General features: G+C 46.2%; 1 protein-coding gene across 1 annotated transcript; it reads left to right on the top strand.

Annotated features, from left to right (window-relative positions):
• Window positions 1–2,209: 2,209 nt before the first annotated feature.
• TYSND1 (trypsin like peroxisomal matrix peptidase 1) lies at window positions 2,210–13,405 on the top strand. Its single transcript, XM_063132995.1, has 4 exons — window positions 2,210–3,630; window positions 4,867–4,997; window positions 7,270–7,455; window positions 8,581–13,405. The coding sequence occupies exons 1-4, from the start codon at window positions 2,447–2,449 to the stop codon at window positions 8,796–8,798; spliced, it is 1,719 nt and encodes a 572-aa protein (XP_062989065.1). The 5' UTR covers window positions 2,210–2,446; the 3' UTR covers window positions 8,799–13,405.
• Window positions 13,406–13,692: the final 287 nt, after the last annotated feature.

Raw genomic sequence — 13,692 nt, 5'->3', positions numbered from 1 at the left:
GATTGTGAATAGCTCTGATTTGTTCTCCCCTCTGCCTGCCATGTACCGTCATTAGAGAAGTCTAACTCCTCACAATGTATGGATATAAAGTTTAATATATTCTTTAGAAATTGGATTACAGATTTGAAAACTGAGAAAAACATGTCATTCTGTCAGCAAAATGTTTTAACTTCCCATTTCTGGAAACATGAAACATGTTTGCGGAGAAGGTTTGTCTGTATCCAAAACATTTTAATAAAGTTTTTTAAAAAATTATCTTCACACTCGAACTGAATCTGGCCTATCTTGTGGTAATACTGACCACAGGAGCACTCATAAGTCAGTTTAAAAAAAACCCCACACACACATCAAGGGAATAATTGATGCAGGAAATGGGTCACACGATGCGGCGGGATTGCATAGGGGGGCGTTAAGAGGCAGGGGGGCATTCGAGGTGGTCTTTTCTGAGAAGCGCCTCTCCAGAAGGTCTTAAAACCCAGGGACATTTTTATGGGAGAAGGTAGTTTGGTCCCAAGCCATACAGGGGAAGAATCCACACACATGTATTAATACCATTTAAGAAGAGTCCTTTTAACGGTGAATTGAAATGTTTGAAAAGCACCAAACCGCTAATGAAGAGGCATACCTGGCTTGGTTTGCCCCACCATGCCAGCTGCAAAACAGAGGCGTTCGCTCTCTTTTCCCTCCCTCTCTTGGCAAGCCTGTGGCTGGCGGGTGCTTCCCATTTCATTCTCAGCTCTTCTGCCCGGCTGCTGCTGCTCAGCTCGGGCACCCAGACCAGCAGGATCCAGAGGAGCGTGGCACCTTTGAATGGGAAGCACTTGCCCAGGGCTTGTTGAGGGAAAAGATGTAATTGGATTTTGAATAAATATTCAATTGTTACTGTTTTGAATTTTATTGTTATCTTCCGTAGTGGATCGTTGAAAACTGCTATTCTGAATCATGATTTTTATAGTGTAGGGTAGGGGGCACTGGGCATGAGTTTTTGGAACCAAGGGGACGGTGGCCTGAAAAAGTTTGGGAACCTCTGGCCTAAGTCAATGATGGAGGTAGAGCAAATCAAACCAAACAGCAATGGATATTTGTGGGTCCCTCACAACATTATTTGCCACCCACCCCTTCTAGCCTTCTTCCCCCGACAAAAAACAACACTCCAGTAAGTGACTTATCTTAAAGACTGAAGTTGCTGCTATCTCCTGCTGTCTGCAGCAGAAGCAGCGCCATCAAAATGGCCCCTTGAATGGGCCACAGTGCAAGTTGTTTACTTCCTCTTTTGAAAGAGGAAGTAATGAGGGACAAACCTGTGGCGGGAGAAGTGGCGGTAAGCAAATGCGATTTTCCCCAGTGTGATGACACTCAGGTGTTTTTTGTCTTGCGAAGAAGGCTAGAGAGGGCGGGAGGCACACAACCTAGTGAGAGGGACCTGCGGAAATCCATGAGAGCCCAGTAACCAGCATGCAATAAAACGCTCGCCTCATGGCACCCCTAGCCTAGATGGCAGGATCTACACTATTATTATTATTATTTATTTATATAGTGCCATCAATGTACATGGTGCTGTACAGAGTAAAACAATAAAATAGCAAAACCCTGCCGCATAGGCTTACATTCTAATAAAATCATAATAAAACAATAGGAAGGGGAAGAGAATGCACCAAACAGGCACAGGGTAGAGTAACTGCTTTAAGTGCTTTATAACAGTTTTGAGAACTGTTGAGGCCCAGGACACACTCCATATACAGTTCTCAAAACTATTATAAAGCGCTTTAAAGCAGTAGTGTAGATCTGGTTGTGGAAGGCTGCGCGCTGGGCAGGGGATGATGGATGCTATCGTCTGAGACATCTGGAGAGCATTAGGTCGGAAGGGGCAACCTATGCCTCCACCTCGTAAGCCACCAGGTTAACTCCGGATCCCGGGTCACGAAAGCCTCCCACAACTTCGCCAGGGATCCAGAAGTCGCCAATCGCAGAGGACGTCTGTAGCAGCACGAGTCACTTCAACCAATCGCAGGGCTCTTGTTTGGCCGAGCAGCCAGCCAATAAGCGCGAGACTTTCTCCCCCTCCCGCCCGCCCGCCACCTGACTTTGTTCTGCTCTGATTCGGGCTCGCCTTGTTTCCTAGTCGCTGTTTTGAAACCGGATTCGCAGGGGCGGCGCTTGTTGCTGCTGCAGCTCCGACCGTCTCCAGGACTTGGGTCCTGGGTCGACTTGTCTCTGATCCGCGGCGGGCTGGCGCGAGGCTTCCGCCCACCTGCTCCCTGGGAGTTGCGCCCGAACTTTGCCGCAGGCGTGAGATCGCGGGGATCGGAGCCAGTTCCCACGTGCTTCGCTGGCGACCCGGAGGTCGTCCGGGCTCTCTTTGCAACTCCCCAAAGCTCCCCCTTTCCAGCGCCGCTTCCCCGCGTGATTTCTCTCGTTCCACTCCTCCAAACGGACCCTTTCCCACATGGCTGAGGCTCCGCGCTTGACAGCAGAGGACGCGGGTTGTATTGTCCGCGTCTCTCCCGCCCCTGCTCCCGCCGACGAGACGCGCAGGCCTTCGCCCCAAGGCCCCTGGAGCGGCAGTGGCGTCGTCTTGTCCCAGGCGCCCGGCCTTGTCCTCTGTCATGGGACCATCTTCTCCCCCTTCCTTCTGGCGGCTGAGCGGCAAAACTGGCCCCGGCGCAAAGTCCTGCTGGCTGACAGCTTCCTCCCAGACCTCCAGATTCAGGTGCTCCTGCCAGGTGAATGCAGCAGCAGCAGCAGCCGAACCCCTAGCAGGAACTGGCCAGGTAAGGACACGGGGGACAACATCCCGGTTCTGAGATTCAACCCGCTTTCAAACCTTCACAAGACGCCCAGCAGCCTGAACCTCCACCAGGCCCAGCTGCTGGTGATGGCCCCCTGCCTGCAGTTCCAGGATGCTTTCTCCCAAGTCTTCAGGGCGTCTGATCAGTGGCATTTTGGGGGGGATGAGGCTGGACAGGAATCTGGCTCCTCTCTTGCGGACGACTTGCCTTTCCTGCACTGCTTCGCCCTGCTGAGAATCCTGGGTTGCGATTTCCCCCGCACAGGTCGGGTGAGCTGTGCCACAGCCCAATTGCTGCGGAAGGGGGACCCGGTCTTTACCTGTGGCTCCCCTTTTGGATCCTTTTGCCCAGATATTTTCATGAATACCCTCAGCAAAGGGATAGTGAGTAACACAGCCGGGGAAGGCAATGCCCTAATCCTGACGGACGCTCGCTGCTTACCTGGCACTGAAGGCGGGGGCGTCTATATGACGTCAGGAATCGGTTTCCACCTAGTTGGGATCATCGTCGCTCCGCTTTGCTGGAAGTCCACTGAGTGGGTTGGCTTGACTCTGGTTTGTGCCATCGACCGTATTCTGGAGAGCATTGGGAGCATCCTTTCTGGGCCGCGTTGGTGTCTGAAAAGCTGGACGCACCCCATGGAACTTGTGACCACGCCTCGTGGAATGATGGTAGCCAGAGAAGGGCTAGATCAGCAGATGTTGGCTGCTGTGGTTCTGGTGGAATGTGGACCGATCTGGGGGTCTGGTGTGCTGGTCAATTCAAGGCTTGTCTTGACCTGTCGACATGTGGTCCATGGCGCATCTAGTGTCTGTGTGAGATTACAGCCCAGCCCTGAAAAGTAAGTCTGAATTATCATGTGTATAGAGTCTACGTTTTGTTGGCTTTGCTACCTTTGTTAGTTTATTTCTCTACATTAGCTTTGGGGAAGTTGTAGCCATCCAGATGGTTTGCCTGCACCTGTTACAGAAGAGCAAATGACTTGGGTGAGATCTTAGAGCATCTGTCTGGTGTGTTATATCACAACTGGGGGCCACCACCTATGAATGGAAGAGGTATCACAAACATGAGTGCAAATAATGGATCCTTTCCAGAAAACGGGAGATATCTGAGCTCAGGCTCACTTGGAGAAGATCCATTTCAGGTTAATGTTCTTGGTAACAACCCAGTTGTTGAACATGATTTTAAAATAGTAGTTTGTTTCCTTTTGTATATAAATGAAACATGGAATAGAGTTTGCTTCTTGCATTATATTTTTGCATCTAAATGGGCACTTTCCATGTGCCCATAGAACAGTGATCCATGTGCATGGCTAACTCATCCTTTCAGCTGTGTGTATCTTTAGGGGGGCAGAATTGGACATGGCATGTGCAGGTTATGGCAAATGTACCTTTGTAATGTGGCCCTGAAAGGCATTTGTGTTCCTGCAAGCCATGGCCTTTTCTTAATGTGTGAATCAGCCCTAAAAAAATGGGAAATTGTTTGAGGGCATCTGTGGGACTGACTTCTATCTAAGGCAGGGATACAGAACTACCATTGAGTGGGGACTCAACTGCTTACAGGGCAGATGACATCAGTGAGCATGGCCACGCTCACTGATGTCATCACCTGCTCCCCCCCACAACTATTTTGCCATTCTCCGTGCTGAGAGAGGCGCAGCACGGAGAAAGGGACTTGGATGGCACCAGGAGAAGCAGCTGTTCCCCCTAATACCACTCATCTCAGTGCTGTCTGAATCCTCTGCCTGCATCTCCACAGTTATCTCCAATCTCATTTTGGAGATAACAGCAGAGATTCTTCCAGGGGTTCCATGGGCCAAATTAGACCTAGGGGCCAGAGATTCTTCATCCCTGATCTAAGGAACTGTATCTTGCATCAGGCAAGCATGGTTGGTGTTTTTTGTGCAGCCCCCATTTATTTCAGCAGGGCCTGTGTGTGAGACCTTGCCAACAAGTTGTACCCGTTGCGAATGTTGCTCCTTAACAGCTTTAGCTGTTCAACACAAACACCCAAATCATACTTTACCGCACATATCCAGTCTGATGTGTCCTTACCACTAGCTTCTCTTTGCTCCTAGGGCTTCCATAGCGAAAGGGAAAGTGGTGTTCGCTACCAAGGATTCTTCCCCCTATGATGTAGCCCTGGTGGAATTAGAGGAAAGCTTGTCCACTTTTGCAGTGCCAGTTCTGGCATCCAAGTTTCGTACAGGTAATAGCGAAGCAATCCACCTAGTTCCTTTTGGTGGAAGCAGAATGACCTACTTCCATGTGTTAGCCTGTCTAAGAATATGGGGAATAAATCTCCAGCCCTTTAACATTCTGGCTATTAAAGGAATTTAATATTGAAGTTTTAGATTGAGAAGTGTTTGTGTAGAACTCTTCCTCTGAATAACATAATTAGGTGGTCAAGTGCAAAGTCTAAGCATTTTGAAGTGTGTGTGTGTGTTTGGGGGGTCAGTGGGTTGTATTGTACTAAATCAGTATGTGCAGTTCCCCCCCCCCGCCCCCCGATCTGCCCCCAACCAGATATCTCTGCCCATCTCATGATGTCCTCCTGGAATCCTTACAGCAGCGGAATATGTGAAATTATAAGCAAATGTTGACTTGACATGAGTGAAGGGCATAGTTAAACTATGGAACTCACCGTTATGCATGGTGTCGAGAATGTGGCTTTTCTCTCTCAAAATACTAGAACCCAGTGTCATTCCATGAAGCTGATTGGTGGGAGATACAGATAAAAGGAAGTACTTCTTTACACAGCGCATAGTTAAACTACGGAATTCGCTACCGCAAGATGTAGTGATGGCTACCAATTTGGGTGGCTTTAAAAGGAGGTTGGATAAATTCCTGGAGGAGAAGGCTATCAATGGCTACTAGTCCCGATGGCTATGCGCTACCTCCAGTATCAGAGGCAGTAAGCCTATGTCCACCAGTTGCTGGGAACATGGGCGGGAGGGTGCTGTTGCACTCAATCCTGCTTGAGCGTTCCTGGTCGGCAGCTGTTGGCCACTGTGTGAATAGAATGCCGGACTAGATGGATCCTTGCTCTGATCCAGTATGGCCCTTCTTATGTTCTTAAAAGCCCAAGTTGGGCGAAGGGGACATTGGTGATTCAAACCGAGTCTGCCTTATTTGAGAAGGTGATTTTTGTATTTTGAGTGCCTCCCCTATCATTTAATGACCCCAAAATGCACAGCCACTTTTCTGGAAGCAAAATTGACCTGATCTTGCTTTTCAGGGGTTTTAGCCAATGGTTGAAGTTGTAGCAGAGTTTCACACTCCCACGGCCTGGAAAAGGAACGTCCTGGTTCATTTTAAAATGTTTTTGGGTTGAGGGGGTCTTCACTGGTGGGAAGTGATTGCTTCCTGAAAACATCAATTCAGAAATCTAGCATATTAGGTTTAGCTCAAATTGGACAGAAGTGTGTCTATCTCCCCACAAAAAAAGGTAGGAACAAAGACAGAAGTTCATGATCTTTCTAACTCAAGTCTTCCCCCTCCCACTCAGTTTGTAAATATTTAAAAAATTACTCTGACAATGCATGCAGATAACGTTCCTCATTATATCTATGAGTGTCGTCACACATGGGGGGATCGCATTTCCTTTTGTGAAAAATTGGTTGGACCTTATAAAAATATTGCCCATCAGTGGATTTTGGATTTTTTCCTCATGAACCAGCACGGGTACTTTAAAAAAAACATGTATACAAAATGTGCAGCCACACACAAAATGTGCAGTTCCAGAAAAATATATATGCAGTTCTAAAAGAACATTCCTGCAGTTCAAAATTCAAGCCATGCAAACATTGTGTTGTGTTGATGTAAAAAGTGGCTGATAAAAATGTAAAAGTTAAAGTGACGAGTAGTCCAGGCTCCTGTAGAAACCTGTTCAAGCATACCCATTTCTCCTCCTCTGCCAAAGACATTCTCAAGAGACTCAACTTCTACAGTGTACATTAATGTTTCCAAGATGAAGGAAATCGTTCTAGGACAACTCATGAGAAAGTTATGATAAGGCCTGTGAAATATCAAATATGACATCCTTATGTTATATTGATACTGCTGTTCTGTGTTTGTGCAGAGCAGGAGTATCTGGTTTTCTCCACTCTTGTTCTCAGTTTTCCTTTAACCCTCACTCCAAAGTTTAGTTGGAGTTCATAATGTGTCTTATGTGAAGCTTAACTACAATCCTCTTCAGCATTAGTTCAGGATGTTCTGCCACTCTGCATAGGCCTTTAAATGTCATGGAATATAAGTCTAACCAACAACGCATGTGCAGGCACACAAGGAAAACGCACAGGTGTGTTTGTAGCAGCGTGCGCCATGAGTCCGAATTACCATCATGCACCACTGTGCAACCTTGCCCCACCCCACCCCTGGAGAAATTCCTCTGGGCACCCATGGAATAGGACTTATGCCTTTGTCGTGCACGATGTGGTTCTTGGTGTGCCTTTTGTCAATCTGGTGTGTTCTTCGTTCAGGAGAAGACGTGACTATTGTTGGCTTCGGTGTCTTCGGACGCGCCTGTGGCCCATCACTAACCTCAGGGATCTTGTCGTCGGTGGTAGCTGTGCACAATGAGCCTGTGATGCTTCAGGCCACCTGTGCGGTTCATGGAGGCTCAAGTGGGGGAGCCCTCTTTGCCACCCACAGTGGGAAACTCCTAGGTATGTAGCACATGCATGCATGTGAGCATGCACACACACACACACACCCCTCTTATTTCCCTTTATCTGATTATCTCGCTGGGCAAGCATAGGAATTGGTTGTGGAATTCAGTATTCTGAGAATCGCAGAGTTTTTTCTTTCTTTCTTAAAACAAGTTTCTAGCCCTTAGCGTGCAAACGATTGGTTTAAGAGTATGCAAGTAGTACTTACTGAAATCTAGGGGCTGGGATTTCCAGTTGTCAGGAACTGTGGTAGATCTTCACCACATTTTTTTTAACGTTTTAGGCCTGAGGATCAATAACAATCCTGAACAGTTTGGAAGAATCAGGAATGGGTTTTGAGAGAGAACAAACCACCCAGAGAGCTTTGGCTATTTGGCGGTATAGAAATGCAATAAATAAATAAAATAGACTCCCATACCAGTTCTGCCATTTTTGTTATATTTATTTGTCTGAGGTATTTCTATCTCTGGCAAAGGCTATCAGTGGCTACTAGCCCTGATGGTTGTGTGCTATCTCCAGTATTTGAGGCAGTAAGCCTGTGTGCACCAGTTGCTGGGGAACATGGGTGGGAGGGTGCTGTTGCACCATTTCCTGCTTTGTTGGTCCCTGGCTAATGGCTGGTTGGCCACTGTGTGAACAGAGTGCTGGACTTGATGGACCCTTGGTCTAATCCAGCATGGTACTTCTTATGTTCTTATACCCAGTAAGCAGCGCAGTGCCATAGTGACAGGGCAGGATATATAGGGGGGGTGGTGGTGGTATCTTTCTGAATCAATGTTCAAGGCAGCTAATCGCATGAAATCAATAATTAAGAACCGATATAAGTAGCACAAGCAGCTTTAAGCTAAAATAGGCTGGCATTCTTGGCATTTTGCTTCCCCCTTTTGCCCCGCCCACTGCTGGAATGCGGCCCCCGAGAATTCTGTAATGGGATGCGGCCCTCAGGCTGGAAGAGGTTCAACACCCCTGGTCTACTACTGTTTAGTGTGTGGTTTCTTCTGAAGTAGTGTAAGAAATTTTGCCATTTGTGTGCGGTGGTGGTGTCCTTAGACTTTTAAAGTAATAAGAACTTTGTCAAACCCTACTCTTCTTTCCCCCACCCCTCCCACACTCCCACTACAGGTATCGTTGCCAGCAACACGAGGGATAACAGCATAGGAGTGACGTACCCCCACCTGAACTTCAGTATTCCCATTACGGTCCTGCAGCCCGCCATCTTGGAATACATCTGCAGCAGAAGCTTGCATGGCTTCCGGGAACTAGACCGGGTGGATGACAGGGTCCAGGTTGTCTGGAGGCTCCAAAAAGAACCTGTGGAGATACCGCTCAGCAAACTCTGAGAGTCTTCAGAAGAAACATTTTGCTCACACCCGTCCTGGTTGAGCTGTGTCAGGGTGGAGGTGGGGGTCTTGTACAATTTACAGCCAACCATTATTTTGGGGTGCCTCGTCTTGGCTAGGAGCGGGCCTTGATTTCAGCAGGAGGTCTTGCTTCACCGGAATTTGCTGCCTTTATTTCTCATTCTGCCCAAGGCTGTGGGGTCGGCCCGTGATGTTTTGCTACTTGAGGCAAAGCAGCCAATGTCACTCCTCCCACCCATGCCAGGGTCCATCACATCCAAGGCCAGCCAAGTAATTTTGGCACCGTAGGCAGAAAAATCCCACGAGCGCCTTTCCCCATCTCTGGCAGTAAAAATACAACTGAGTAAATAACAATTAGCTGCCCTTTCAGGACGCCCAAATCCTGCTGTGTTGAAGTGACACCCTCACCCTGTCTAATGGTAAGGCCTGCTGCTTATGTTTTTCCATCTCACCCAAGCCTCAAAACATGTCTTCTCTCCTTAAAGAACTCTGCCCATTCTACATCGCTGCCCCTTATGCATGGAACTTTCCCCTGTCAAATCATTCTTCAAAACCCACCATTTCCCCCTATGATGCCTTGGCTTTTTCCCATAATCTCCACTCTCCCTTAAAAATAAAACCTAACTTTATGTAACTACATTTGCTCATATATCCATCTCCTGGTAGCCTTGCCTTTCTCTTCCCTCCCTTTGTGAAAATTTAGGTTATGTCCTTGAGGCAAGGACCTGTCTTTATTTTGTTTATGGTGCTATATAAATAAGCAATAACATCCCAGAGGGTGACTTCACTTTTTTACTGATTGGTTGATGCTCAGTGCCTTCTGTTGCCACCAGATGGTGTTGTTGCTGTTCTTAACGTCTGCATACACTTCGGTGAGCAGACTTCAGGGTTTATGGGAAGTCCTTTGTTTTTCACTAGAACCCTGAGGTCCACCCATTGGAGCCAGGCTGATGCAGGGGAACACAGAGATGCAGAATAAGGTGTGTCTGGGCACATGCTCAGGCCAGGAATTTGTTTTCAGGACCAGAACCAGAGCGTGCACAGATTATGCATTCTCTCTCATACACACACACACACACACACACACACACACACACACACACACACACACATTTACTCCTATTTTCCCCCAAATGTTCTTGATTTTCAGCACCTTAATGAAGGAGGACAGGGCTCCTGTATCTTTAACAGTTGTAGTGAAAAGGGAATTTCAGCAGGTGTAGAAGGCTTTTAGCTCAACCACTGGGAGTCTAAAACGGCTGCTAATCAATTGCAAATCCCCTGGAGGTCTACCAGTAGACCTTGATCTACCTCCTGCCCACCCCACCCTCTCTACAGAACCAGTGTTCATCGAGTAGTGACCACTTTTTCTTCTATTTCAGTTTGTTTAAAGTTTTTATTTTAAGAATTAAGTCTTCAATCAGTAATTTTTATGTAGATGTTCTTCCTCTGCCCACAAAATGGATGCCTTGTCTCCAAAATGGAATTACAGTGTGTTTCAGCCATGGACTCTTGCAGATTCTCTCTTGAATTGTTTCTTGGTTACCCTTTTTCTCTATGCCACTGTGAACTCCACTGAGAAATAATAGGTCTTCTATATCCCCCCACCCCACACACCTTATTAACACCATCTCTTATCTGCAGATAAGGTGAGCTTTTAGAGGCTTTTTCCAGGGATTTCTTTGCACAGGCGTTTCAGTATAGTTTATAAACAAAAATTGTTCCAACCACACTTTTTATCTTCAGTATGCACTGCCAGTATCCTCTCCCCATGTAGTGCTTAGGACTGCTACTTGGTGCTCATATAGCCATTGAAAAATGAGAAGGTAAAGGGCAATGTTGCCTTTTGCTTTTCAGCAATAGCTAGACTTACTCTTTTTAATTTAGGTTTTTCCATAAGGATGAAATTGATCACTCTTGTCTTGCTGGTGATGTAGGCTAGTCAATTTCACCATTCCACTGACTTTGACAAGGCCTGGAGAAGTGACTTTAATTAGAAAACTGGGCTTTTTAACTTCTGCCTCAGCCTCTTCTTGCTCCCCTGCTTTATGCTTATACAGTATCAAGCTGCAAATGCAAAATCAAGAATTATTGCCCCAATAGTGAGAAAAAGTTGTGCTTGTTCTTTGTACTGATTGTACACAGCTTGTGCGTTTGAGGTTTGCACGCAGCTGTCCCCAACAGGTGCCCTCCAGATATTTTGGACTACAACTCCCAGCATCCCTGATTTAGTCATGCTGGCTGGGGCAGATGTGAGTTGGAGTCCAAAAACATCTGAAGGATGCCAGGTTGGAAAAGGTTGTTCTAGCCCATTCATGCTATTCTCTGAATTTCAGCTGGATAGGGCACATGAATATTGCTGAGAAAAATTACTTCTAATCTTTTGCTGGGTGCAGACTGTTGCTTCTGGTAACCTGTAGGAAAAGGTCACGGCCGAAACGGTAAACACACTTTTCATGTGGACAGACGGAGCTGCTTTGAATTTCTGGCTGGTGGGGACGTAGACAAATGCGTGGCATAACATCGTAGAATCCATTGATCTGGGGAGCTAAGATCAGCAAAGTTCTAGGAGTGGACGATGGAATGTACAATATCCATTTACCTCCCAGCCTTCCAGAGTTGTCATGACAAATGTCCAAAAGAAGCTCAATACCCTTCAAAGAAAATGAAGACTTCTTAAGGCCTCCCTCTCCCTTGAGCCATAAATATCTCTAGCTTTAGCCTCTTCTAGCTCTTGTGCAGAGGAGAAATTGTATTGGGTTGTTTTGTTTTAAAATGATGCGGCATGTATACTGGGAGAACAATTAAGAATCAATTGGAGGTCCTTACCAAAGTTATTGTTCAGCTGGCTATGTTGGCCTGTCTTCCTAATTAGATGCAGTATTAAAGATGCACCTTATGAGTAGGGCTGTGTGTGTATTCTCTGATCATGTTGCATACATGTGGAATTGTGCATTGTCACAGTGGTATGGAACAGGCGGCTTCCCAGATGTCGTTAGTCTGCAGTTCCTGTCCCCACTAGCCACCATAGCTAATGGTGAGGGGTGTTGCAGGCTAGCAATGTTTGGAGGACCACAAATTCCCCATCCATGATGTATTGGGTACAGGCTTCAGCATCCTGAAACTTAGCAGTTTTTATTTTATTATTTGTGGGGGTGGGGTTCAAGCCTTTAAGATTGCCTGAGCACTTTCAAGCCATTCTCTCCGCAATCATTAGTGCAATGATTAGAATGAGGTGAAGTGTTCTGTTTTTCTTGTGGTTACATGGTGAGCCTTCATAGAATCATAGAATAGTAGAGTTGAAAGGGGACTATAAGGCCATCAAGTCCAACCCCCTGCTCAATGCAGAAATCCACCTTAAAGCATTCCTGACAGGTGGTTGCCCACCTGCCTCTTGAATGCCTCTAGTGTGGGAGAGCCCACGACCTCCCTGGGCAATTGGTTCCATTGTCATACTGCTCTAACAGTCAGGAAGTTTTTCCTGATGTCCAGCCGGAATCTGGATTCCTGTAACTTGAGCCCATTATTCCATGTCCTGTCCATGACTTTGCTATTTTCTGTCTCTCCTCATCCTACGCCACCTCCACCCCACATCTAGCACAAGCAGAATAAAACATGAAAAATTAATACGTACATGCAAAGCTGCTAGATTACCATAAATTACACAGATAGAATAATCTTGTTCATTGTGAGAAGCCAAACTCCCCAGTCTAGCTAAGGAGTTGTGCATGCACAAACCGGCTTTATGGAAAATATCACTGGCTAAATTCGAATGTGCATCCAAGGTGGAGATGCATCCACACTGTACTACTTTGAATTGGCATTTCGAAGTGTGTTTGAACGCACACTGCCAGCCACATTCTTGCATGCCTAGTTATACGTTAACACTTTGTTATCGATGACTAGACTTTGATAAAGGCCAGAATATATGAAATCCTGGTTATTGGTTTCTGTTGTAGAAGAAGAACACAACACTTGAAGTTTTCCCCAGATGAGGAATTACTTTCTCACTGGAAAGCAGTGGGTAAAGCCTAAGCTTCAAACATGCTTAAAATGGATTGGCATGGTGTGATCTCACACAGATTTACAGTGCAATCCTATCCATTTCTACTCAGAATTAAGTCTGGTTGAATTCAATAGCATTTATTGGATTCTGTAGGATTGCAGTCTAAGAAGACAACTTGACAGTTCCTTCTGAAAGTGCCTTTTGCTGTCCATAGCAGGACAATTTCAGCTGATTTCGTTTAGAGCTCATAAGAGCCATGCTGGGTTGGGCCACGGATATATCTCCTCCAGCATTCTGTTCACGCTGTGGCCAACCTGTGAGAAAACTCCAAATAGACCATGAGTGCAATGTAGCTCTTGTTCCCCAACAACTGGTGTACAAAGGCATACTGCCTCTGATACTGGCAGTAGCATTTAACCATCAGACCTTGTGTCCAGTCATAGCCTTATCCTCTTTGTAATTGTCACATTTAATTTTTGTGAATTGCCCAGAGAGCTTTGACTATTGGGCGGGATAGAAATGTAATTAAGTAAATCAAATAGCTTTTAAAGCTATCTGAGTTAGTGACCTTTGCCAGATCTTGTAGTAGTGAATTCCATCACTGAACTGTGTGCTATATTTTCTATTAAAGAATAATATATTTTCTCCAGTTCTGTACAAACTGTTGTTTTTTCACGGCCAAAGTCTTAACTCAGCACAGCATAAAGATTACTTGGCAGATGGGCCTGCGGAGGTAACCAGTAGGAAGCCATCTCCCGTGAATGAGCAGAAGGCACCATTGCATCACTCAGAAAATGGGATCAAGATTTTGCAAGCCATGACCATTTGATTTTAATGCATTGTATTTTAATGCATTGTATCCCCTGT

This window comes from Elgaria multicarinata, chromosome 8 (assembly GCF_023053635.1).
Source record: "Elgaria multicarinata webbii isolate HBS135686 ecotype San Diego chromosome 8, rElgMul1.1.pri, whole genome shotgun sequence".
NCBI lineage: Eukaryota > Metazoa > Chordata > Lepidosauria > Squamata > Anguidae > Elgaria > Elgaria multicarinata.
This window is presented reverse-complemented; position numbering and strand designations above follow the sequence as displayed.